Source organism: Erythrolamprus reginae, chromosome 3 (genome assembly GCF_031021105.1).
Source record: "Erythrolamprus reginae isolate rEryReg1 chromosome 3, rEryReg1.hap1, whole genome shotgun sequence".
Classification (NCBI taxonomy): Eukaryota; Metazoa; Chordata; class Lepidosauria; order Squamata; family Dipsadidae; genus Erythrolamprus; species Erythrolamprus reginae.
The window spans coordinates 24,280,917-24,307,936 of NC_091952.1; the positions used below are offsets into that span (position 1 = coordinate 24,280,917).

At 38.4% G+C, this 27,020-nt stretch overlaps 1 protein-coding gene across 5 annotated transcripts in view; it reads left to right on the forward strand.

Annotated features, from left to right (window-relative positions):
* The window catches only part of NFATC2 (nuclear factor of activated T cells 2), a 239,644-nt gene that overhangs the window by 148,242 nt on the left and 64,382 nt on the right, over positions 1 to 27,020 (forward strand). For all 5 annotated transcript variants that reach the window (XM_070744612.1, XM_070744611.1, XM_070744608.1 and 2 more), the window contains exons 7-9: positions 11,341 to 11,396; positions 13,288 to 13,414; positions 15,916 to 16,599. In XM_070744612.1, coding sequence (XP_070600713.1) covers positions 11,341 to 11,396; positions 13,288 to 13,414; positions 15,916 to 16,599 — 867 coding nt within the window. The remainder of the gene's footprint in view (positions 1 to 11,340; positions 11,397 to 13,287; positions 13,415 to 15,915; positions 16,600 to 27,020) is intronic.

Genomic DNA, 27,020 nt, shown 5'->3' on the forward strand with positions numbered 1-27,020 from the left:
ATATATAATAAATACCTCTCAGTATATGCAGGTTGCATTATTATCACTGTAGTTAATTCCAACTCTCCAGCTGTTTCTAGGATTAGATGAATCCCTATATTGGAGACTTGGATAAACTTTAACAGAGGGGAACTATGGATGACAGCTGGAATGCTTATTTGTTTATTTATTATTTGAATTTCTAGGCTGCCCTTCTCCGTAGATTCAAGGCGGCTTACAAAACAGGAGTAAATATAAAAATGTTGGAGTGGATCAGGGATTCTCAGTCTTGGCAACTTTAAGACACATGAACATGAAGTGTCAGCATGGATGGTTGGGAAATTCTGGGAGTTGAAGTCCACATGTCAGAAAGTTGCCAATACTGAAACCCTTGGTCCTGGACTAGATCTGTGAAAAATGTAGTATTGAATTAACCTATGGATTGCAAAATGTATTGGCTAGTCTTGAGATACTTGCTATCTACCAGGCTAACCCAGTATTTGATGAATTACTGGGATGATAACTGGGAGGGGAGGTAGAAGAATTTTGCATGCCAATTTGTGCTTGTTGAAGATAAAGTAGCATAAAACATTTGAGAAATTAAACATTCACCGACAGCTTGGCAGTTAAGTGGATTCCTAATGGGCTTAAAATAATATTCAAAGAATGCTCAACAATGGATCTTCACCAGAAGTAATACGTGAAGTGCACGAGGATCAGTCCTGCATGTCCAGTGTTTTTATTAATGAAGAGGTAAATTAAATAGAATGATTACTGAGATTAGCAATTGATAGAAAAATATTATGGATAACTGTTGCATTACAACACAGAAATAACATTTACAACCATTTTGATATGTTATAATGAATGGGCTGAAGGAACAGTGCGTGTATTCCAGATTTCAAGAAGTATTATGTGGTTTTTATGTACTTTTTAATATTAGATTTGTTTTCTCTAGAATATTGTTTTTATTATTGTTGTGAGCCGCCCCAAGTCTTCGGAGAGGGGCAGCATACAAATCTAATAAATAAATAGTAGAGTGCTGTACTGCAGGCCACTGAAGCTGACTGTAGATCTGAAGGTTAGCGGTTCAAATCTCATCACCGGCTCAAGGTTGACTCAGCCTTCCATCCTTCCGAGGTGGGTAAAATGAGGACCCGGATTGTGGGGGCAATAGCCTGGCTCTGTTAAGAAGTGCTATTGCTAACATGTTGTAAGCCGCCCTGAGTTTAAGGAGAAGGGCGGCATAAAAATTGAATGAATGAATGAATGAATGAATGAATGAATGAATGAATGAATGAATGAATGAATAAGTAAGTAAGTAATTAAGTAAGTAAGTAAGTAAATAAGTAAATAAGTAAATAAGTAAACAAATAAATAAATAAATAAACAAATAAATAAATAAACAAACAAACAAACAAGTTGCATTCTTTTCTGCATTGGTAAACACAAGCATTACATTCAGTGCTTTCTTAAATATACAGTATAGGATTCAATTAAACTGGACACACACAGAGAGGGAGGGAGAGAGAGAGAGGGAGAGAGACAGGCTACAAACTTAAAAAACAATTAATGAAGCTAGATGTTTAATTTGGAGAAAAAAATTACCAAGAGTTACGGTAGTACATTTGGAATATAAGACAGGCTATCATGTGCCAGAAAATTAAGATCTGTTAAGATCCCATTCTAGGTACAAGATCCCAGATAGTAGATTCAAGTAATAGGGAGGCAGGTTTTAAATGAATATTACAAAAGTAAAAAAGCTGTTTGATTTTGGAATCAATTATTCAAAGTGGTATTAGACTCTCATTTAATGTGTTCAGGTGAAAGCTGGAGATCTGGGGTCCTTTAAACTGTATTCCTGCATAGAGCAAAAAGTTGGATTTGATGGTTTCAGCAACCTCTTTCGTCTCTAAGATTCCAAACACTCTTCAAATCAAGAAGCATCAGCTACACATTTGCTTCGCTTTCTGTAGAAAACCCAGCCCAATCTTCATTCAAAGTAGGAAATACTGTAATAGATTACAGGCTCTTCCTCTCCTCCCAAACAAAGCAAACCTCATTTCAGACAGCCTCCTGTTTTACCATAGATTCAGAGCTAACATTCAGAGATGTTAAAGGGAAACACAAATATTGACAAACTAAAATTAGGGCTTGTACACTCAAGATTATAACAGCATATTAGCAAGACAGATGGTACACGATATACAAACTAAAAGGTCAGTACAATGGCCATGAAATTGCCTTTTTATGTACAAGGCTACCATATTTTAAAGAACCAGGTTTGTTCCTGCTGTGCTAGGGAAACATTTGTTTCCTGCAGACATGGGCCTGTGCAGGTAAGATCATATGTTGTCCTTAGAGCATTGCAGCATGAGTAAATGAAATGCTGATCAAATGAGGGAAAGCTGCATTAATTTAACGAGTATGCCTTCACCACCACCCCTAAGCAGACACACATTGCCTGCAGAATTTAGGGTCAGTCTAAAGCAGTGATGGCAAACCTTTTTTTCCTCAGGTGCCGAAAGAGTGTGAATGCACGAGTGCCCACACCTAGAATTCAATGCTTGGGCAGGGCGAAAACAGCTCTGCAGGGCCCCTGTTTCCCAATTTCTGGTAGGCCCAGGAGGTTCGTGTTCCCAGGCTCCAAAGGCTTCCCTGGAGCTGCGGGAGGGTAAAAACACCCTCCCTCTCACCCCCCTGGAGGCTCTCTGGAAGCCAAAAACGCCCTCCCAGAGCCTCTGTGTGAGCCAAAAATCAGCTGGCCGACATACACATACACTATGGAGCTGAGCTAGGGCAACAGCTCATGTGCCATTACATATGGCTCTGTGTGCCACCTGTGGCACCCATGCCATAGGTTCACCATCACTGGTCTAAAGTATTATCAGGTGGTTTAAATTATGATTTATTCATTCATTCATTCATTCATTCATTCATTCATTCATTCATTCATTCATTGGATTTGTATGCCGCCCCTCTCCGCAGACTTGGGGCGGCTAACAACAATGATAAAACAGCATGTAACAATCCAATTAATAAAACAACTAAAAACCCTTATTATAAAAACCAAACATACACACAAACATACCATGCATAACTCATAATGGCCTAGGGGGAAGGAATATCTTAACTCCCCCATGCCTGGCGATAAAGGTGGGTGTTGAGTAATTTGCGAAAGACAAGGAGGGTGGGGGCCGTTCTAATCTCTGGGGGGAGTTGATTCCAGAGGGCCGGGGCCGCCACAGAAAAGGCTCTTCCCCTGGGGCCCGCCAAATGACATTGTTTGGTCGACGGGACCCGGAGAAGGCCAACTCTGTGGGACCTTATCGGCCGCTGGGATTCGTGCGGTAGAAGGCGGTTCCGGAGGTATTCTAGCCCAATGCCATGTAGAGCTTTAAAGGTCATTACCAACACTTTGAATTGTGACCGGAAACCGAACAGCAGCCAGTGCAGTACAAATTCACAGTAATCTAGTCTCAAAGATGCTTTTTCCAAAGGCAACAGGACTTTGTGTTTAATAAAGTCCAATTGCCTTTGGGGCGGGGGGGGGGGGGGCAAAAAGCAATTTTGGGACAGGTAGTTTGAATATTTCAGATTCATGAGATTTTCTTAGTATTATTTGAGTGATTTGGTCAGCAAATCAAACCAAACACTTATGTTGCTTTAGTGGTGGAATATTCAGTGTCATTTCATTTATAGTTCTTTGGTCTTCATATGTAGCAGGCACCCAAATGCAGCCGCTGCTTGAAGAAAGGAAATGATGTGGTGAAGTGGTGTGTATACCATTTTAGACTACATGGGAGGAAAGGAAGAGTTTGCAGTGTTCTCATTTGCAAAATGCTGACACCTGTTAGAGCATCTAGACTCCTTTGGAAATGTTCTCTTTATTGTGCAATTTGTTTAAGAATTACAGGAGGATTTTGCTGGCTTGCTTGCTTTACATAAAAAAAGGGGGCTTTAAAATGGCGCTTGTTATCCACAGCCAAAATAATCCTATCCATTCCTGTCAGATCCAAATTCCACCACGTTATTCTGTCTCATCTGTAATCCACGTGTTGTACCTCTTCCAGAATATCTGCGCTGCTATCTTTTCTCGCTCTCTTCTCGTTCCAGTTGAAATGAGCCTAAATATATGCAATAGTCACGGTTCATACCACACTCATTTTTCTTCTCCAGCTTCAATTGCTTCTTGCAAAGTTGGAGCCAAGATTGTGAACATATTTCACATAAGAACATATTTCTTTTCCATATCTCTAGCCTACGTTTAATGTATAAAACACCTGGCATAGTATAAGTTTTTAAAAAATCACATGTCCCACAAAAACTGTTCAATTCTGTGAGAAGAAACTAAAATAAGAAGAAAAGGATTTAGGGGTAGTGATTTCTGACAGTCTCAAAATGGGTGAACAGTCCAGTCAGGCGGTAGGGAAAGCAAGTAGGGTGCTTGGCTACATAGCTAGAGGTATAACAAGCAGGAAGAGGGAGATTGTGATCCCCTTATATAGAGCGCTGGTGAGACCACATTTGGAATACTGTGTTCAGTTCTGGAGACCTCACCTACAAAAAGATAGTGACAAAATTGAACGGGTCCAAAGACGGGCTACAAGAATGGTGGAAGGTCTTAAGCATAAAACGTATCAGGAAAGACTTAATGAACTCAATCTGTATAGTCTGGAGGACAGAAGGAAAGGGGGGGACATGATCGAAACATTTAAATATGTTAAAGGGTTAAATAAGGTCCAGGAGGGAAGTGTTTTTAATAAGAAAGTGAACACAAGAACAAGGGTATACAATCTGAAGTTAGTTGGGGGAAAGATCAAAAGCAACATGAGAAAATATTATTTTACTGAAAGAGTAGTAGATCCTTGGAACAAACTTCCAACAGACGTGGTAGATAAATCCACAGTAACTGAATTTAAACATGCCTGGGATAAACATATATCCATCCTAAGATAAAATACAGAAAATAGTATAAGGGCAGACTAGATGGACCATGAGGTCTTTTTCTGCCATCAAACTTCTATGTTATTATGTTTCTATATGTTTAGATTTTAAAACAAAATTACCTCCACAAATTCCTTGCAGCCATATGGATATATCTGTGTTGTTTTCTTATGAATAATACATAGAAATTGTTTGCCATTGCCTTATTCTGGAATGAGTTTGACTGAACCCAGCCTAAAATCTTGAGTTTTTCAGATAGGATCTCATTCAAGTACCAACCAGGTCAAATCCTATTTAATTTTATTGAAATCACTCAAGGTTAGATAGATGCTGCCACCTGCTGTGGGATTCTCAGCTGTGGAAGTCAGGCCTTCAAGAATTCCATTCATATTTAGGAGACCAGAAGAGAAAATGGAATAATTTTCTTTTTTGTGGCTAGGCTGATGGAGTGAAAAGAGATAGGTAGCATCTAATTCAATAAAGAATTTATGTGAATAATAAACTATACAAGCTCTCTGCTAGCCTAAATGAATGTGTGTCTTTACAAATACAGTATATGAATGAATGAATGAATGAGTGAATGAATGAATGAATGAATGAATGAATGAATGTGAATGAACACCGCATTTGAAGAGACAGAATGATGGATAGGCCTGCTCCAGCCTGTTTTTCTTCCTTCATAAGTAGAAAGTGATGCTTTGCAATGTGCTAAACCTCTGTCCAAAGAAACTTTCTAAGATATTTAAAATATTACATATACTGTAGATTTGCAAAATCACCAGGGGACAAATAAATCTTTAATACGGGTAGTAGCTGTTTTCAGCAGCAGACTTACCCATTGAGACAAATAGCATTTGATAGTGCCCCAGTTCCCTTCTTACAATAATTAAGAAATGATTTGGCTGAAATTGAAAGGACTTGGGTAGGGCTGGGTTCTGGCATCTTTGTTCTTTTTTCACGACTAACAGAAGGATAATATATTGTATAAACTTGCTTAACTTTGAAGAACGGACTTCAGGAGTTTCAAACTTGGATCTAGTTGCCTGCAGCATAGAGTTGTGCTGCTTGTTTGCTTACTGCAGGGTTTAATCTTAAGTGTAAATATATTTCCAGCTGTGTTTAGCCTAATGCGTTCAGTTTTAGTCATTTGAGTTGGCTGATTGTGTGCTACAACACTGCAATTAACCTGCGTTGAAGGCTGCCTGTTCTCTTGAGCTCTGCAGCTGCTGTTCTTCCTGAGGGCGGTTTGGTAATGATATTTCAGCACACTCTGTGAAAAACTGGAGCCCTTTTGTGTAAGCTGACTTGAAGAACAATGAAGGACTTTATGCCTGTATGAACTCCCTTGAGTAAAAGGCAGCCATCTTGGGGTAGTTCCAGGGATTCCTCTGACTCAGTAAATCTGACTCATAACTTCTCCTTTACCTTTACTTCTCTTGTCCCGCAGACTATGCTTTTATTCCCAGCTTCTAACAATACTGTCATTTTACTTTCATGTTATTTTCATGCATCTCAAGCAAACTCCTTCCTTACCACCATCTAAAAACATCTAGAGCTGGCTGAACTAAAAGAGGAACCGGTTTTTTATATATATAATTTTTAAAATTGATTTTAAAATATAGAATATAAAACACACACACACAACATACAACAAGTGCTCAGTGATTGGTGCTCACCACCAGACAAACATTCACACCTCTCCACCAAATTGGGGGCATTTCTTATATATACCATTTTAACTCAAGAGCAATGTATCTATTTACATATTATAAAGTGATTCCAATTTATTCCTTGTAGCTTGGTCTCGAATTCTACTAACCACATATTGTCTTACCTTGTCCCATAGTCCCATCAGTTGTCGCAAATCAGTGTCATTAACCGAGTTCATCTTTTTGTCCATAATCTCAAATTGAATATGATCCACCATATACCGGTACCAATTTTGCATTGTCTATTTTGTCGCATCCTTCCAACCCAAGACTATTACCGTCTGAGCACTTTCCATCGCTGCTTGTTTTATTTCTCTAAATTTTCCCATCGCATTGCTTTTAACTAATACTGCCATTTCCTTTGTAATTATCCATCGTATATTTAACATCCTATTAATATTCTCTTGCACTTTTTGCCAAAAGTTCTGCACTACCGGGCATTCCCAAAGCATGTGCATAAACACTCCTTTATCTTGTTCTAAAAGAGGAATCCTAATGCCAACAATATATTCAAGAACTTTATTTTATTTTATTATTAGAGTTGAAATGGATCTTGCAGGTCATCTAATCCAGGGGTAGGCAAAGTTGGCTCTTCTATGACTTGCAGACTTCAACTCCCAGAATTCCTGAGCCAATCATGCTAGCTCAGGAATTCTGGGAGTTGAAGTCCTCATGCCATAGAAGAGCCACCTTTGCCTATCCCTGATCCCATCCTACCCCCTGCTCAAGCAGGAGACTCTCTACCACCCCAGTCAGATGGCAGTCCAATCTCTTTTTAAATGTGTCATGTGTTGGGACATTTATGACCTCCATTGGCAAGCCGTTCCACTGGTTGATCGCTCGCACCATCAGAAAGTTCTTCCTTATTTCCAGGTTGAATGCCTCCTTGGTCAGCTTCCATCTGTTGCTTCTGGTCTGGCCCTCCGGTGCCCTGGAAAACAGCATGACCCCTCCTCTACATGCCAACCCTTCAAATACCTGTATATTGCTATCATGTCCCCTCTGACCCTCCTTTTTGCTAGACTATCCATGCCCAGTTCCTGCAATCTCTCTTTGTATGTCTTGGTTTCCTATCCCCTTATCATTCTGGTTGCTCTCTTCTGAACTTTCTCTAGGGTTTCAATGTCTTTTTTATAGTGAGATGACCAAAATTGAATGCAGAAATCTAGGTGAGGTCAGGCTAGGGCATTATAGAGTGGTATTAGTACCTCCCTGGTCTTGAAGTTTGTTGATGCAGCTTAAGATTGTGTTGGCTTTTTTGACCGCCCCTGCACATTGCTGGCTCATATTTAGTTGGTTATCCACCAAGACTCTGAGATCTCTCTCACAGTGGCTACTGTTAAGTGTGGTTTTTCCCAGTTAAAAGGAGGGGCTGTGAGAGAGATCTCGGAGTCTTGGTGGATAACCAACTAACTACTTTAGATGCAGCTAGAGGGAATGGAAAAATGTACCTACACAAGGCAACCAGGAAAGGAACAGAAGTATGCATTAATAAGACAGTCCCAGCATAAATCTTGCTCAACATAATCTTGGCTCCAAGCGTGAAGTGCATCTACTGCTTCCCCTTCATCCTTCTCGTCTCTTGTTCCCACATCTTCAGGGCAAATTGTTTTATCTATTCTTTGAAGCAACCCATCTTTTCAGGTTGCAAATATTCATTCATTCATTCATTCATTCATTCATTCATTCATTCATTCATTCATTCATTCATTCATTGTATTTTATGCCGCTCACTCCAAAATGGACTCTGAGTGGTTAGATAAATAGATAATTTTTTAAAAAAAATTTAAAATTGATTTTGAAAATTAAAAAATAATAGCATATATACACTTCTAAACAGTTCATGCTCTGTATCTGTTACATTTTGAATTGTCAATTCTACACATTATCTTAAATTAAGCTCTATGCACTTGCGTGTATGAAACAAGCAAAGATATTCTTTGTTTTATAGCAATCAATAATTAAACATAGATAGTTGTTTCATATCTCTATGTGGCTTTAGATTTTTATATTGATTTTCTTTCTGTTTGTGCACACTGATACTCTGTATTGTTAGATTTGATTTTTGCTGTGGATCCATTCATGCCATTTTTGCCATGTCTCGTTGGTTGGCCATTCCCTTAATTGCATTCATCATTTGGTCCATTTCCACACATCTATATATTTTTTCTATAATTAAATTTCCAAGTGGAATCTGATCTTTTTGCCACATTTGTGCGATAGAGAATCTTACTGCGATAATTATATGCATCATAAGATATAACATTTTTGAGGGGTCTTGTTTTTTTTCCAAATTCCTAGAAGCAAACCTTCTAGGATACATTCTATGATAAATAGAGAATTTTTAACACAGGCTTGACTGCTCTTTGATAACAGAATTTCCATGTACTTGGAATCCTCATTGATACCCAGGTTGTTCTTTTAGATCACGGGTGTCAAACTTGTTGTTTCAGGTTGCTGTCACATGATGCTTCACAATGTTTTTCCCCTTTGCAGAAAATATCTTTGTTCTTTGTATCCTTATCAAATGCCATAAATGCTTTGCGGTCTTCATTGTTTGCAGCAAAACAAAAAATATAGCTTCTTGCTAGTTTTTAAAGTATTCCAATAATATTTGCGGTTTCACTTCCTGAATCTTACTGCTTTAATTTAATTTAAATTATTGTCCATAGAATATGATATTATCAGTTGTACTTCGGTGTGTAGTACAAATACTCTAAAACAATTCCTTTTCGGTTCGTGGTTGAGAATAATATTTACATTATCAACATAGGTTGGTTGATTATTTTGCCTGTTCAAATTTCTTTGCAACCACTGGTTCATAGTGGGTTTTTTCCCTATTTGATATGCAAAACATTTGAAAGAAATCGCTAAATTATAGCCATCATTAAGAAAGACCTCATGATTGGTGCCATAACCAAAACATGATTATGAAATTAAAAGCATCAAATTTTGCTAGCAGCATTGGTAGAACCAATATATGGAAGAGACAATTTCCCCAACCTCAAAACTCCCATTCAGCATCAAGGATGTGAAAGTGTGTTTCATGTACTAGTGAAAGATTTGTGTAATTTTTTACAATGCCTATAATATGCTGACAAAGTAGTGAGGAAGGAAAGGAACTCAAATAAGGTCTTTTGAGTTGCAAGGAAAGTTTGGAGGAACTAGGAAAGTTTTAGTTCAAGGAAGAAGCTAGTGTTTGTGAGAACATCATAGCAAGCTTTTACTTTGGGACAGGATGCTTACCAGATTTCCCCCAATCTGTGCCAACTACCACAGATCAAGATATGGTAAGGGTCTCACACTGGGAAAGATTGTGTAGACAACAACTGTTTGTCCTTAGATAGTACGGTAGAAGCATCTCTAGCTGGAAACATTTTCAATACTGGGCAGAAATAATAAACATTGAAAGGCTTCCAGTTTTACTAAACCTAGGTAATGCTGTATAATAGAATTGCTTAGGGTGAGAAATAAATAGCATTAAAATCCTAAAAACAAAATTAGCCCTTTCTGAAATCTGCTGCATGCATTTAGACATACCTATATCCATATATAGGTATGTCTAAATGACATACTGCATTTAAGTTTTACATTAGTGAATTTGAATGTGGTATGTTAGTTTAGAAATTGAAAGTGTTGCCTTTTGCATGACGGACTGCAGTCAGATTCTTGACATTTCTAATTTGAACTTCACCTCTACGATGAATTTGTGAGCTGGTCCTGGTGGTGGTGGTGGGGAAGTGATTTGTTCAACCTTATCTTTCCATGTGCAACATGCAATAATAAAATAGATCACCATTTGAAGACTACCAGAATTGACACATTCACCACCAGTCAATTGCAAAAGGCAGCTTTACTCAGAATAGCTTACATCCTGTGACAGTACGTCAGGGGTGGGCTATTGCCCAGACAGGGTGGAACGCAGTGGGGTAGCGAAAATGGAGCTCCACCCCAGAACACCCAATTTGCACTGAAAGATGTTGAAAGAAAATGCAGGGCGTCCTGCATAAGCCACACACACAGTGTGGTAGTAAAACTTTTGGTAGCCCTTCACTGCAGTACTTCTTATGACATCAAACATCAATGTGTGCCTATCCCAGGTCCTTAGGATAGACTCAGCAGGTAGATTAAAATGCCAAATCCATTCTGAACAGCTGTGCGAGTGTGCAGTGGACAATAATATAATAATAATCACAATGACTACTTCAGCTTCAACCGCAACAACACAAGAGCACGCAACAGATTCAAACTTAATATGAACTGCTCCAATCTTGAATGTAAAAAATATGATTTCAACAATCGAGTTATCAAAGCGTGGAACTCATTGCCGGACTCAATTGTGTCAACCCCTAACCCCCAACATTTCTCCCTTAGACTCTCCACGATTGACCTCTCCAGGTTCCTAAGAGGCCAGTAAGGGGCGTACATAAGTGCACTGGTGTGCCTTTCGTCCCCTGTCCAATTGTCTTTCCTTTCTCTCACTTATCATATATATATTCTTTCTTTCATATATCCTCTCCTCTAAGTTCACTTTAACCTTATATATATTACTACATGTCTATTTTTCTTCCTATGTATTTGTGTATTGGACAAATGAATGAATAAATAAAATAAATAAATAAGTATGCATTCCTAATGACTATCTATATCTGTCTTCCATACATTTTGGAACAATTTTCATGGATGACTTAATTTTTCCCCCCAGATGGGCAACAGATTTGGGAGATGGAGGCCACAGTGGACAAAGACAAGAGCCAATCTGTAAGTTCCATAAATCATGTTCTCCTATAATGCCTAACATTTGCCATAGTGAACAGGAATCTATTCTTGTCCTCATATGTTGTGGATGAGATTCTCATAAATAAGTGAAATATTAAAACTAATGTTAAAATTGATTTCTCTAAGATTGAAATTTCAGATATTATATGTCAGGTCAACTGTTTAAGGGGAGGGGGTTGTTTATACAGATACACACATACGACTATTCAATTAATCCATTCAAAGTTATGACAGTGCTGGAAAAAGTTACTTACGATCGGTCCTTGTACTTATGACTGTCATAGTGGTCACATAATCCAAATTTGGGGCAAGGGAACTTACGGTACATGTTTTTATTATGGTTGTAATGTCCAAGGGTCATATGACCACCATGTGCAAACTTTCCGGGGGCTTGTGACAAGCAAAGATAATAGGGGGAGCTCTTTGCTTAAGAGCTGGTCCCTGTTGAGATGAGAAGAAAAAATTTACATAAATGGTATTATACACCAGCACAACTTGCACACTTCCAGGGGAAAGGGAAAGGTAATTGTTGGCATGGTTGCCAAAAGAAAGGAATTTTCATGCATATGTTCTGGGAGTGTGTTGAAATTCAGAAATTTTGGAAGGAAGTGCAGAACGAAATAAATCAAATGCTAAATATTAATTGGATAATTACAAAAGAAATAGCGATATTAATTAAACAAAGAGAACTAAGAGATTTTAAAGAAATAAAAACTACAGCACTGGAAAGCGCTCAAGCAAGCGGTAGTGGTATTGGGTTGGGAAGAGTCTATAAAATGGACACTACAGAACTGGTACTGGTACATGGTAGATCACATTCATTTTGAAATCATGGAAATAAGATTAAACAACTTTGATGAAAATAAATTGGAGAAGCTGATGGCACGATGGAATAAGGTGAAAGGTTATATGCTGAGTAGAATCTGTGACGTAAATGTGAAAAATAAACTCCAATCACTCTTTCAATAATAACAAATGCAAAGTAGAGCTGTTTTATGTTTGTTTTATGTAACCATATCTACAAAATCAATAAAAATATATTTTAAAAAAAGAGAGAGCTGGTCCCTGTTGTAGCAAAGATTATCTGTATTTACAAGATTATAGCCTAGTGATCTCTCACTGATGGCAGAAATTAGGCCTGCTATATTTGAATGGCAATATCTAGATCAGTGATTTTCAACCTTTCTTGAGCCGCGGCACATTTTTTACATTTACGAAACCCTGGGGCACATTGAGCGAGGGGAGGGTGGCTAAAAAAAGTTTGGACAAAAAAATTATCTCTCTCTCTCTTCCTCCCTTTGACTCTATTTCTCTCTCCCTCTCTCTTTCTCTCCCTTCATCTTTCTTTCTATCTCTCTCCATCCCTTTCTTTCTCTTCCTTCCTTTCTCTTTTTTGCTCTTTCTCTCTCCCTCCATACCTTCCTCTATGTCTTTCTCTCTCTCTCCTTCCCTCCCTCTCTTTGTCTCTCCCTTGCTTGCTTTCTCTGTCTTTCTCTTTCTTTCTTTCTCTCTTTCTTTCTTTTTCTTGTTCTCTTTCTCTCTCTCTTGCTTTCTTTCTCTCTCTCTCGCTTGCTCTTTCTATCTCTTGCTTTCTTTCTCTCTCTCTCTTGCTTTCTTTCTTTCTTTCTCTCTTTCTTTCTCTCTCTCTGAGCATCGCGGCACACTTGACCATGTCTCGCGGCACACTAGTTGAAAAACACTAATCTAGATAACCACTAGATAGCAGAAAATAGATGCAGAAAATGCATTTTCCGCCATCTGCTGAGCATCTGGATTTGGGCCGATTTGATGTGTATGTCTATTATAATTGAATTACTGCCGTTATTATACTGTATTATTGTACTCCACAGTTAGTTATTGTTGTTGTTTTCAGAATATGCTGTTTGTAGAGATTCCAGAATATCGGAACAAGCACATCCGTGTCCCTGTTAAGGTGAATTTCTATGTTATCAATGGGAAACGGAAAAAAAGTCAGCCACAGCATTTTACCTTCCATCCAGGTAATTTTTTTTTAATGGAGATTTGTAGCACAAACATTTTGTGGGAACGCAGAGCTATTGGCTATGACAACCGAATATGGATGGGAAATCACAGAGTTGGTTGTAGAGCAGAAAAAATGAGGACCCTCTTTAAAGATGTCAGGAATGAACCAATTCCATTTTGAAAAATGAATAGATGTAGTCACAAGGCATCAGGAGTTGAGTTCAACTCAAAGAGGACATCACCCTCAAAACTAGGTGGAATCTTTTTGGATTAGGTTGAGAAGAACACTAAGAGAAGAACCTGGGATTTCTATTCAGAAACACTCTCTCAAGGATTGTTTGAACGTCCCCCAATTTGTGCAATCATTTCCCTCTGGTTGATCATTAGTTTTCTATCTTGCTTTCCCTCAAAGCATCTTTATTCATTTGTGTATGCCATTTATTTATTTATTTATTATTTATTTTTTTTATTTATTAGATTTGTATGCCGCCCCTTTCCGTAGACTCGGGGCGGCTCACAACATAATAAAACAATTCATAACAAATCTAATAATTTACAATTTAAAATTTAAAGTAGTTAAGAGAACCCCATTTTTAAGCAGACATACCTACAAACATACCATACATAAATTATATAGGCCCGGGGGAGATATCTCAATTCCCCCATGCCTGACGACAAAGGTGGGTTTTGAGGAGTTTATGAAAGGCAAGGAGGGTAGGGTCAGTTCTAATCTCTGGGGGGAGCTGGTTCCAGAGAGTTGGGGCCGCCACAGAGAAGGCTCTTCCCCTGGGTCCCGCCAAACGACATTGTTTAGTTGACGGGGCCCGGAGAAGGCCGACTCTGTGGGACCTAATCAGTCGCTGGGATTCGTGCAGCAGAAGGCGGTCTCGGAGATATTCTGGTCCGATGTCATGAAGGGCTTTATAGGTCATAACCAACACTTTGAATTGTGACCGGAAATTGATCGGCAACCAATGCAGACTGCGGAGTGTTGGTGTAACATGGGCATTTTTGGGAAAGCCCATGATTGCTCTTGCAGCTGCATTCTGCATGATCTGAAGTTTCCAAACACTTTTCAAAGGTAGCCCCATGTAGAGAGCGTTTGTATAGACATTTGTATAGACATCATTGGCAAATTGTGACTCTAGGCAGTTAATAGGATTAAAAACAAGACAAAAATAACCAATGAACATGATCTTCTTGGCTACCAGCTACCCTTCAAATAGGAGCCACAAGTTCCATATGCATACCTGCCGTGTTTGAGGATGCTAAACCCATCCAGAATTTAAATAAAATTACAATCTCCATATCTAGAGCCCCTAAAAACCACCAGTGCTAGATCTTTCTTGAGTTGAGTCTTATAAACTACTTCTTCCTCATCCAGATAGCCATGGCCCACAGAGGCTAGGTATAAATGTTATTCAATTGGCCTAGGATAGACCTCTAATCAGGATACTCATTATCGATACATTAGTAATTTTTCTGGCCAGCAGTCAATTTATTGTTTACATACACACAGATCATTCGATTCCATCATACTAACATACTACATCACTTGATGTTGACTTTACTAGATAGAACAATATTGCTTATATTTTGTGTTGCTTGGCTTGGTGTAATTTGGTTCAGCTGATACTCATATTCAGAGAGGGGCAGCATACAAATCTAATAATAATAATAATAATTATAATAATAATAATAATAATAATTATTATTATTATTATTATTGTGATCTAAGTGGCTATTGTTGTGGGACAGAGGTTGGACTCTAGGACACTGAGATAGCATAGGACATCCTTCAGAGCTTGAGTCTCTCTCCTTTCCACTTTATCATTTATATGAAAATGCTAGGTGAGGCCATTTACCACTGCAAGATGTGATATCATCATATGCCACCTATGGCCTGCCATTGTGCAATTGGACACTGTGTGGACCGGATGGGAAGAACCCACTTTAACTCCCCGAGTCTACGGAGAGGGGCAGCATACAAATCTAATAAATAAACTCAATCCTAGTATGACTTTCTGCTTAGACAGGCTACAAGAATGGTAGAAGGTCTTAAGCATAAAACGTATCAGGAAAGACTTAATGAACTCAATCTGTATAGTCTGGAGGACAGAAGGAAAAGGGGGGACATGATCGAAACATTTAAATATGTTAAAGGGTTAAATAAGGTTCAGGAGGGAAGTGTTTTTAATAGGAAAGTGAACACAAGAACAAGGGGACACAATCTGAAGTTAGTTGGGGGAAAGATCAAAAGCAACGTGAGAAAATATTATTTCACTGAAAGAGTAGTAGATCCTTGGAACAAACTTCCAGCAGACGTGGTTGGTAAATTCACAGTAACTGAATTTAAACATGCCTGGGATAAACATATATCCATCCTAAGATGAAATACAGGAAATAGTATAAGGGCAGACTAGATGGACCATGATGTCTTTTTCTGCCGTCAGTTTTCTATGTTTCTATGTTTCTATGTAATTTTTAAAACTGATACCCTTTATGTGCTTTGTTTCAGTGCCTTCCATAAAAACAGAGCCCATTGATGACTATGATCCAAGTTTAATCTGCAATACAGTACACAGTGGTCTGAGAACAGTAACACAGCCTTATTATTCACATCATACAATGGCCCCGGAGTCTCCTTCCTGTCTTGTGGCTACAATGGCTTCTTGCCAGCAATTACATTCAAATCTCTCTTCTCCCGAATCTCAGTATCCTTCCCAAAACCCAGGAGCTATAATCTATCAAAGAAGCAAGAGTCTCAGTCCAAGCCACCTGGGCTACCAGCAGTCCAACTTGATGGGCGCCCAGGTGCCCATCCCAGATGTTCATAGGTCAGTGCTTGTTCACACAGGATCCCCTAGCCAAAGTTCAGCAATGCTCCATCATTCCCCATCCAATCAGCCGTCTTCTCCAGCGATTCATTGCTCCCCAACAGCCAATCATCAGATGAGATGCGAAAGCCATCAAGAGTTTCAGCATATAATGTGTAGTGAAAATTTCACATCCAGCGGAGTGAGGCCCCATCAACCTCAAGTCAGCCAAGCACAAAGGTTAAGCCCAAGTTCTTACCCTACTGTGATTCAACAGCAGAGAACGGCCAAAAATGGACCACCCGTAAATGATCAGAAGGAAGTGGTATCAGCTGGAGTCACTGTAAAACAGGAACAGAATCTTGACCAAGCTTATTTGGATGATGGTAAGCAATATATGTTTTTTAAAATGTTATTTTTCTCCCCAGATTGGCCTTTGGGTTCCTCTTTCTTACGGTGCAAACCTGTAAATTGGAGAATACAAGCGGCTGCATTTGCACAGTACAATACCTAGAATTATAGAGTATCTTGGCATATTATTTATATAGACGGGCTACAAGAATGGTGGAAGGTCTTAAGCATAAAACGTATCAGGAAAGACTTAATGAACTCAATCTGTATAGTCTGAGGACAGAAGGAAAAGGGGGGACATGATTGAAACATTTAAATATGTTAAAGGGTTAAATAAGGTTCAGGAGGAAAGTGTTTTTAATAGAAAAGTGAACACAAGAACAAGGGGACACAATCTGAAGTTAGTTGGGGGAAAGATCAAAGGCAACATGAGAAAATATTATTTTACTGAAAGAGTAGTAGATCCTTGGAACATACTTCCAGCAGACGTGGTTGGTAAATCCACAGTAACTGAATTTAAACATGCCTGGGATAAACATATATCCATTGTAAGATAAAATACAGGAAATAGTATAAGGGCAGACTAGATGGACCATGAGGTCTTTTTCTGCCGTCAGTCTTCTATGTTTCTATGTTTCTATAGATAGCCCTGCTGGTCTATACTCCCTATGATTTCTTCAAATTGGTTTCTTCTGCCAGTAAAAAAAAGAGCTTCAATATCTTTAAAATAATTAAAGTGAACAAGCATAAAATCATAATAGAATTTAGCTTCACCACACAAAGCAGCAATCATAAATTAATTTCAAGTCTTGATTTCAAATTCTGATTCTCATTAGAGAAGTACTGGTTTGAAGGTAACGCTAGTGTTATTCATTGCTAGTGACTTTTGGCTATCAAAGATGTGAGATGTTGAGATAAGGATCAATGGAGTAGTCAGGCAACGATTAACAAATTAAAACCTCCAAGATTCTCCTTTATCACATTATTTATTTTGGGACAAAATCTTACATTGTATTTTGAAAGCTGGGACTTCAGCTTAAAACTATTTTAAAAATCTGCTTTTAAAAAAATTATCTAAATATAAATGTTTGCCTTTGGATCAAATTGCTTGATTAAATAATAGTGCAAACCTATTGAATTTGTATTTGTTTTAATGGAAAGCACAGCTTTACTGTTTAAGTGCAATTGTCTAAGCACATTTAAAATACATCAGGATATGATTTGTGCCACAAATTAATTTTAACACCACTCAAAACATTATTATGAAGTATTTTTATTAGACTTATTCTATTATTTGCTTTAGATATATTGGCATGTTTTCTAAGTCTATTGTTTTCATCCCTCTTTTTGGAGTTTTTTAAATATATATTTTACATTTTTAGCTTTAGATATAATTTATTTTTGGGGAGGTTTTTTGGTTTTTATTTTATTTCACTTTAATTTTTGTTTTTGTACCCCAGTGACAAATTTATAAAGTTTATTGTGCCTCCTATTCTTGGTCAGTATTTCACTTGAGAACTAAATAAAATTCTGAATCAAACAAAACTAAATGAAAGCTATTATTTAGCACTTCAGGTTAAAACTGATATGTTCTTGGAGATAGGAACCTTCATTCTCCTGAAAACAGCTTTCATGTATTAGAGTTTGAATGAAGTAATTGGCTGACCTTTGATCACTGAAAGGAAGAGTTATTTCCTAATAAATTTGGATTGGTTCCCCTGTGTGATTTTGGATTGGCTCATGAGAAAATGCTCATGAGAATTTATCCTGGGTGACTTTGGGAGTGTGATTTCAGAACATGTTCACTAGGTTATTGTGGATGCTTACAGATAAGACAGATTCCTAACACTCTTGGCTAAAAAAAAATAATAAGTGCTGTAATTCTGTTTTTGTGCTCCTCTTTGTTTGGGGGGGGGGGGAGAGAAGGGAAGTGAGAGAGTGTAAATTAGATTTGTCCCATAGCAATTCTACCAGACTCTCCCTTGCAAATTGGTTTCTCTACATGGATATTCAGCATGCTGGAATAACAAATACCAAGGGAAAAAACTGCATTTCCACCCTTTATTAAATGGATAACTGGTGGATTATGAAACATATGCATTGATTCTTATGGTTGTTTTCTTTGCACAATTTATTGAACTTTTTCCTGGAAGAGTTTTAAACCACTTACAAAATATTATTGGAAACAAACATTCTCCACCCTACAAAGCAATATAAAACTCTTATGCCCATTTGATCTTCATTGAAAATTTACCATTGCCATGCAAAAATCTGGCAATGAAAATCAAGCAGGAAATTCATATGATCTATCTGACTCAGCACTATGATTGACAGCAGGCCTCCCAAGTCTCAGACAATTTCTGGACAGACTTTAAACTGGAGACCTTCTCCTCTTGCAAAATAGGTTTGACATCTTTGAGCTTCAGTCTCTTCAAAATTAGTCCCGTAATTATTATGAAATGGTTCAGGAGCTTCCCTGGGCTATTTTAGAAAGAAAACAAAATGCTTGAAACCAATCCTTTCTAACCAGTTTAGTTTAACAGAGGGACAAAGTACATTTGACTTTCAAACAGGTGAATATTCAAAAGTAGATGGGCATCTGCATTATGATGTTCATGCAAGTTTCATTGAATCATTATTGTCCAAGATGATCCATCAAGTCAAATCTATCTATCTATCTATCTATCTATCTATCTATCTATCTATCTATCTATCTATCTATCCGAGTCTGCAGAGAGGAGCAGCATACAAATCTAATAAATTATTATTATTATTATTATTATTATTATTATTATTATTATTATTATTATTATGTCAGTACAGCACAGCAAACGAGATCACTATGCTGGATTTCATATTTCATCACCAGTCGTCCGCTTCCGAAGCACCTAGGACTGCATGATGTAGCGGTGAATTATGTTTGCCGATCCCAGTAAAGCGGCCTTTTGCAATTGACAGATGGAGATTTTGTCAATTCCGATGGTTTTCAAATGTCCGTTGAGATTCTTTGGTACTGCGCCCAGCGTGCCAAGTACCACTGGGACTACTTTCACTGGCTTATGCCAGAGTCATTGCAGCTCGATTTTTAGATCTTCGTATTTCACTAATTTCTCTAGCTGCTTCTCCTCAAATCTGCTGTCTCCTGGGACTGCAATGTCGATGATCCATACTTTCTTTTTCTCCCCGATCACAATGTCTGGTGTGTTATGCTTCAGAATTCGGTCAGTCTGAAGTCGGAAATCCCACAGTTTTGCTTGCTCATTTTCAATCACTTTTTGGGCTATAATAATAATAATAATAATAATAATAATAATAATAATAATAATAATTATTATTATTATTATTATTATTATTATTATTATTCATTATCATTATCATTATGAATGGTCCTTGACCAACTCTGGTAATGATAGATTCTGAGGAGGATGAGCCAGGTCCATCTTGATACTCTGGGCCAGTGGTTTTGCCAGCTGATACAGAGAATGAGAGTGAAGGAGAAATAGACCTGGATGAACCTGAAAGTCCACCCGAGGTGGCAAATATCCCAATGACAGTAGGGTCTGACTTAGAGGAAGTGGAGGGGAATCATGTGCCTTTGCTAGATGCCCACTTTAGAAGACTAAGAAAAAGACAAGAATACTTGTATGGGAAAAAGAAGTAGTCTGTAGTTTGTTAACTCTAGGAAATTGTTGACCACTCCCCAGAGGTATTTAAGGGTGGTGTATGGGAAATTCAGGGTGGAGTTTCAACGTTTTGCAATGAAGTCGGTTGATGTTTGAGGTTTCAGCCAGGTTATGCTAGTTAACTGTTATTTCCCTGGTAAAATCCATGGAGAAAAAGTGCCTGATCTGTGGAGATGCTGGGAAGCTGTACTTGTAAACCAGTGAAACTGGAGACTCCTTGTCTCATAAAGGAATTTGCAAATAGCTTTGATCTTTGCAGCAGCCTAGCCTCTTGACTGTTATCTTTTAACTCCTCTCACTGAGAACCCACCAAGATGAACTCGCATGCATGAATTTGGCTTGTATAAATGACGCTTTCTGTATAAAAAGTTGGATTTGAAATATCAGCATGTGGATTCCTCCTTTGTTTTCAATCTGCGTAGGCCGGGGATACAACACTAACTATCTATTTGTCAAGCATATATTCAATAACAGATAGAGGTATAAGCATGGTTATTAATACATGAAATGGATACAAATAAAAAGGGACATTAGGACAGGAACAGTAGGCATGTTGGGGCGCTTATGTACATCCCTTACAGACCTCTTAGGAATGGGATGAGATCAAAAGTAGGCAGTCTTAGGTTAAAGTTGTGGGGGTTTGGGGATGAAACCCCCACAACTTTAGTCAGGCAGTGTATTCCAGCCATTGACCACTGTTGCTGAAGTCATATTTCCTGCAATCGATTCTGGTGCAGCTTACTCTTCACTTGCTTGTAGAATCATTTTATTTTATTTTTATTTATTTATTTTGTTCAATACACAATGAGGGTTTTAGGGGGTATATATCTATATTCACATAGTAAAATACATGATGAAGGTTATAGAGGAGATACTCATAGTAAAATATATCTAAGAAATAATAGAAAAGAAGATAAAGTAATAGAACATATCAATGAAAGAATAGAAGAAGAGATATAGGAATAGAAGAAAGGTATAGGAGATATAGGAAAGCAATAGGACAGGGGACGGAAGGCACTCTAGTACACTTGTACTCGCCTCTTAATGACCTCTTAGGAATCTGGATAGGTCAACCGTAGATAATCTAAGGGTAAAGTGTTGGGGGTTTGGGGATGACACTATGGAGTCCGGTAATGAGTTCCACGCTTCGACAACTCGGTTACTGAAGTCATATTTTTTACAGTCAAGTTTGGAGCGGTTAATATTAAGTTTAAATCTGTTGTGTGCTCTTGTGTTGTTGTGGTTGAAGCTGAAGTAGTCGCTGACAGGCAGGACGTTGCAGCATATGATCTTGTAGGCAATACTTAGATCTTGTTTAAGGCGTCTTAGTTCTAAACTTTCTAGGCCCAGGATTGAAAGTCTAGTCTCATAGGGTATTCTATGTCGAGTGGAGGAGTGAAGGGCTCTTCTGGTGAAGTATCTTTGGACATTTTCAAGGGTGTTAATGTCTGAGATGCGATATGGGTTCCAAACAGATGAGCTGTATTTGAGGATGGGTCTGGCAAAAGTTTTGGAAGACTTTTATGTAATAACATAAAAGCCACAAACACATACAGAAACCGACAGACACATATACCCAGGGGTGGGATACTGCCTGGATGGAGGGGGGATGCAGTGGGGTAGCGAAAATGGAGGTCTATGCCAGAGCACCCAATTTGCACTGAAAGATGTTGGGAAAAAAATGGAGTGTGTCCTACATAAGCCATGCCCACAACATGGTGGTAAAAAAATTGGTAGCCCTTTACTGCATATACCTGTTGCAAACCCCAAAATTGTAAACCAAAATTCAGCACAAGAGGAAGACAGAAAATAAATTGAACTACTAAAAGAAAAAACACCCCGAAGAAGAAGCAGTTGCTCTACTGGTGCTTCTTTGTTCTTGAATTCAGGAATCCTTTAATTGGTATAGTACAATGCCTGCAGGCAAGTTTTGCTATAAAGCGTTTCCTGTTCAGAAGAACATACAAAATCTATTAAGAGAGCAAGAGCGCCACAAAAACGGAACTTGAGCCTTGCCCAGAGTACACATTCACAATTTGTCCTTGCACTCCTCACGTAGAGGCTATGTTTCGGAGTGAAAAATCCCTCCTATCTTTGCAAAATAATGTTGGGAAGCCAAATCAGAGCACTAGCATTGTGATTTTTGTGGGAAAGCAGGTGTTCTGTCTTTTCACAACAAATATTTCCATTCTGTTGCCTTGCAAAACAAGAGTTGACTACCGAATGATTTGGGGAGTCTTCTAGAGGAGCTTAGAATGTAGCCTCTGTTAAAGCAATGAGTCATTTTCCAGTTTTGGGAGATGGACCAAACACTCAGCTGGGTGGTTATCTAGAGCTGGTCAATAAAACTGCCATAGCAAACGTCCAACTAGCCCAATGTTTCTGAAATAGTGGGGTAGGCCACCTTGGAGGGGCACGGAGTGATGCCAGGGGACACGTGATCTCGGGAAATGTACTGTCAGTTCCAGTGACCCAGGCCACCAAGTTACTACCTATTCAGAACCAGTCTGAACCAATAGGAAGCTCTGGCTAAGACCTGAAAGAATAGTGTTACTATAGTACTAAAGGAAGGACAGGAAGAGTGGATGGAAAACATTGTCGCTTAGTGGCACCTAGGGGAGGAGCCTTCTCTGTGGGAGTTCCGGCTCTTGGGAACCAGCTCCCCTCCAGAGATTCGCATATCCGTCCCCCCTTGTCTTCCAGAAGAGTCTGAAGGCTCATTTGTGCCGTCAGGCTTGGGCCTATTAATTATCTACCCCCTGGCCGATGAATGAAATGTATGTTTGCTGTGTTAATGGCAGTGATTGATTTGTAAACCTATAAAGCCCTTCATGGCATTGGACCAGAATATCTCCGGGACCACCTTCTGCCGCACGAATCCCAACTACCGGTTAGGTCCCACAGAGTTGGCCTTCTCCGGGTCCCATCGACTAAGCAATATCGTGTGGTGGGACCCAGGAGAAGAGCCTTCTCTGTGGTGGCCCCGACCCTCTGGAACCAGCTCCCCCCAGATATCAGAGTTGCCCCCACCCTCCTTGCCTTCGCAAACTCCTTAAAACCCACCTCTGTCGTCAGGCATGGGGAAATTGAAATTTCACTTCACTCTAGGCTTATAGAATTTATACATGGTATGCTTGTATGTATGAATGGTTCTTTAAATTGGGTTTTTTAAGATTATTTTTAATATTAGATTTGTTTTCATTGTCTTTTCATTGTTGTTAGCTGCCCCGAGTCTTTGGAGAGGGGCGGCATACAAATATAATAAATAAATAAATAAATAAATAAACAAACAAACAAACAAACAAACAAACAAACAAACAAACAAATAATTTGGGTTTTAGATTAGTTAATTAAGTTAAATTGGATTTAAGATGTTTTTATTTTATTTTTATATGTTGTAAGCTGCCCCGAGTCCTCGGAGAGGGGTGGCATATAAATCCAATAAGTAAGTTAGTAAATAAATAAATAAACAAAACAAACAAACAAAACAATAAAGGTGGATTAATTTTTTAACTTTGTCTGGGAAGATAATTATCAGGTTTTGATTGAAAGCATATGACAGGTGACTATGAGGAAAATGTAGGACTTTTTTATGCCAGACAGGGAATGTGTAAACCAGATATTTGTACTTTATTAGAACTTTGAATAGTGTACAAATGTGAGAGAAAACATTATCGTATTATTGTTGAATTAGATAAAGCATAAAATTTATAGGCCTGATTTTTTGAGTGTTTGTAAAAGAATATTTCAGTGCCAAAACCCAAAATATATAGTGACCCTTTGTTTAATGAACTTAACAGAAAATAGGAATGGGATCTTATGACACTAAGGTGGACATGTATGTGTGGATTATATGCAACTAATTTAACTAAATTGGCATAGTAAAATGGCAAGAATATGACTGTGATTCATTCTGTAAACTGCTTTTAAAGTTATAGTCATTAATGTCAGCTGAGTTAATCTTCAAGATTGATAGGAGTTCCATGCAATTATAAGATTTGAAGTCCTATATATTTCTAGCAACTGTCAGGATTATGGTCTCAGAATTGATTTTGTCTAGTTTGCTATGGTACAATTTTCATTTGCTCTAGTTTGGCTTCTCCGTGTCCATGAAGTTTCTATCATGGCTTCTTGTTTAGACTCTCAGTTTGGAGCCATTACAACATTGCAGATATTCTACCTAATTTTACAATCCTGTCAATAAAATGCACCTAATTTTAACTGTTAAAAGTAGTTGAAATCGTAGGAATATAATCTATTTATTTTGACTTGTAGCCCTAAGAACTGAATCCTGTAAAAATTGGAATATGAATATACTGTACAGTAATAGTGACAACATGCTGGGGGAGTCAAGCATAGACCATACAGTAAAAAGTAAAGGATCCTTCAAACACAGTTTGACACTTAATGACTTCATGAATAACTTTGTGTGATTTGCTTGGCATTGCCTTCTGATATATATATATATATTCCTACTTCTAAGTCTAGCCCACAATTCTACAGACATTAATCCACAAGCCAGCCAGGTTTGAACCTGCCAAGGTCAGATTCAAACTCAAATGATTTAAGCAGCCATGCTCAATTATTTACTTTTAGATTAATGTATTTTACAAAATTGTTCACAAAGACAAAATAGTGTGTGGCATCCACAGAGACATTGCCAACGTCCTCCAAGGAATTCAAGACAAAATTATTTCAACTTTAAGATTTGAGGACTTCAACTCCCAGAATCCCTCAGCTAGCCAGCTGGGAGTTTAAGCCCACAAATCTTAAAGTTGCAGTCCACTGATCTAAGATAAACTAGGTTGAAAGTAAGTGGTACAATAATTTACTCTTGCTTCATAGTAGCATGAAAATGTTCTCCCCAAACCCGCCAAGTCTCCCCAAGTCCTCGGAGAGGGGCGGCATACAAATCCAATAAATGAATGAATGAACGAACGAACAAACAAACAAACAAACAAACAAATAAACAAACAAACAAACCAATATTTACAATTCTTTTAACTCCTACCCCATTTATACAGTTGATACAAGCAGTCCTTGCCTTAACAACAGTTCATTTAGTGACCCTTCGAAGTTACGAGGGTCACCCAGAAAGTAATGCATCACATTTTTTTCTTCAACAATTATTTATTGAACACAATGAAACTTACACACAAGAAAGAATGATGTTTCTTCTACACTCCCTATTTTTCCACATAATCTCCGTCTTGTTCTATAGCCTTCCTCCAGCGAGAGACAAGGGTGTGTATGCCCTGTCGGTACCACCTCTTGTTCTGGTCACAAAGGCATTTCTGCACTGTACTAATCACCTCTAATGGCCTCACCTTCTGTGCCCCGTGACTAACCGTACTTCTGTCGACTGCAGATTCTCCATAAACTGTACACAAACATTTGTGAATGTTCCCAACAGTTTTTCTCCGCAGTGAGAAATTCAATGACGACACGCTGCTTGTAACGTACATCACTTGCAGACACCGTTTTGAAACACTGCTGCAGCTACGCCATGTGTCTGAAGAAATGCAAAGTTTACACGTGCACTCCTGACAATTCAAATAATGTATATATAAAGTTTGCATTGGTACCATTAGTGTAATCTGGGAGAAAAAATGTGGTGCATTACTTTCTGGGCGATCCTTGTATAACAGTACTGAAAAAAGTGACAACCATTATTTGTTTGTTTGTTTGTTTGTTTGTTTGTTTGTTTGTTTGTTTGTTTATTAGATTTGTATGCCGCCCCTCTCCGAAGACTCGGGGCGGCTAACAACAATAAAAAGGACAATGTGAACAAATCTAATATTAAAAACAATCTTAAAACCCCCAATTTAAAGAACCACTCATACATACAAGCATACCATGTATAAATTCTATAAGCCTAGGGGGAAGGGAAATTTCAATTCCCCCATGCCTGACGACAGAGGTGGGTTTTAAGGAGCTTGCGAAAGGTAAGGAGGGTGGGGGCAACTCTGATATCTGGGGGGAGCTGGTTCCAGAGGGTCGGGGCCATCACAGAGAAGGCTCTGTAATTCTTAGCTAGGCAGGGAAATAGGATTCATTTATTTCTGGGTTTTAAAGATTAAAGATTATTACCAGAAACTGTCTACCAAAACCTATGTCGATTTTACTAATCAAATCAACCTTTATTACAAAAACCAGTGTAGCTCTAATTAAGGAAACAGTATTACTTGCCAAGGTTGGAATTCTATTATAACTGAGAATTTGAGCATAGACATTGGGGTCAAGGAGTAGTAAGTCTGGAGTCCATCTTTGCAAACTAAACTTGAATTAAAAATATACACCATTTGCTGCTCCATTTGCTGTTCATATTTAGGAGTGTCTTATAATGTTTCAAGGTAGACTTCAAGTAATAGATACCTTGGAATGTTCTAGATCAGGGGTCGGCAACTTTAAATACTCAAAGAGCATGAATCCCAGCGACTGATTAGGTCCCACAGAGTGGGCCTTCTCTGGGTCCCGTCAACTAAACCAGTGTTTCCCAACCTTTTTTGAGCCGCGGCACATTATTCATATTTTCAAAATCCTGGGGAACACTGAACGGGGGGACGGGGGGGCGCGGGGGGGGGGGGGCTAAAGAAAAGTTTGGACAAAAAAAATATCTCTTCCTCAATTTCACTCTATTTCTCCCTCCCTCTTTCTGTCTCTTCCTTCCTTCCCTTCTTTCTCTCTCTCCATCCCTCTTTCTTTCTTTCTTGCTCTCTTTTTTGCTCTCGTTCTCTCTCCCTCCTTCCTTCCCTCTATGTCTTTCTCTCTCC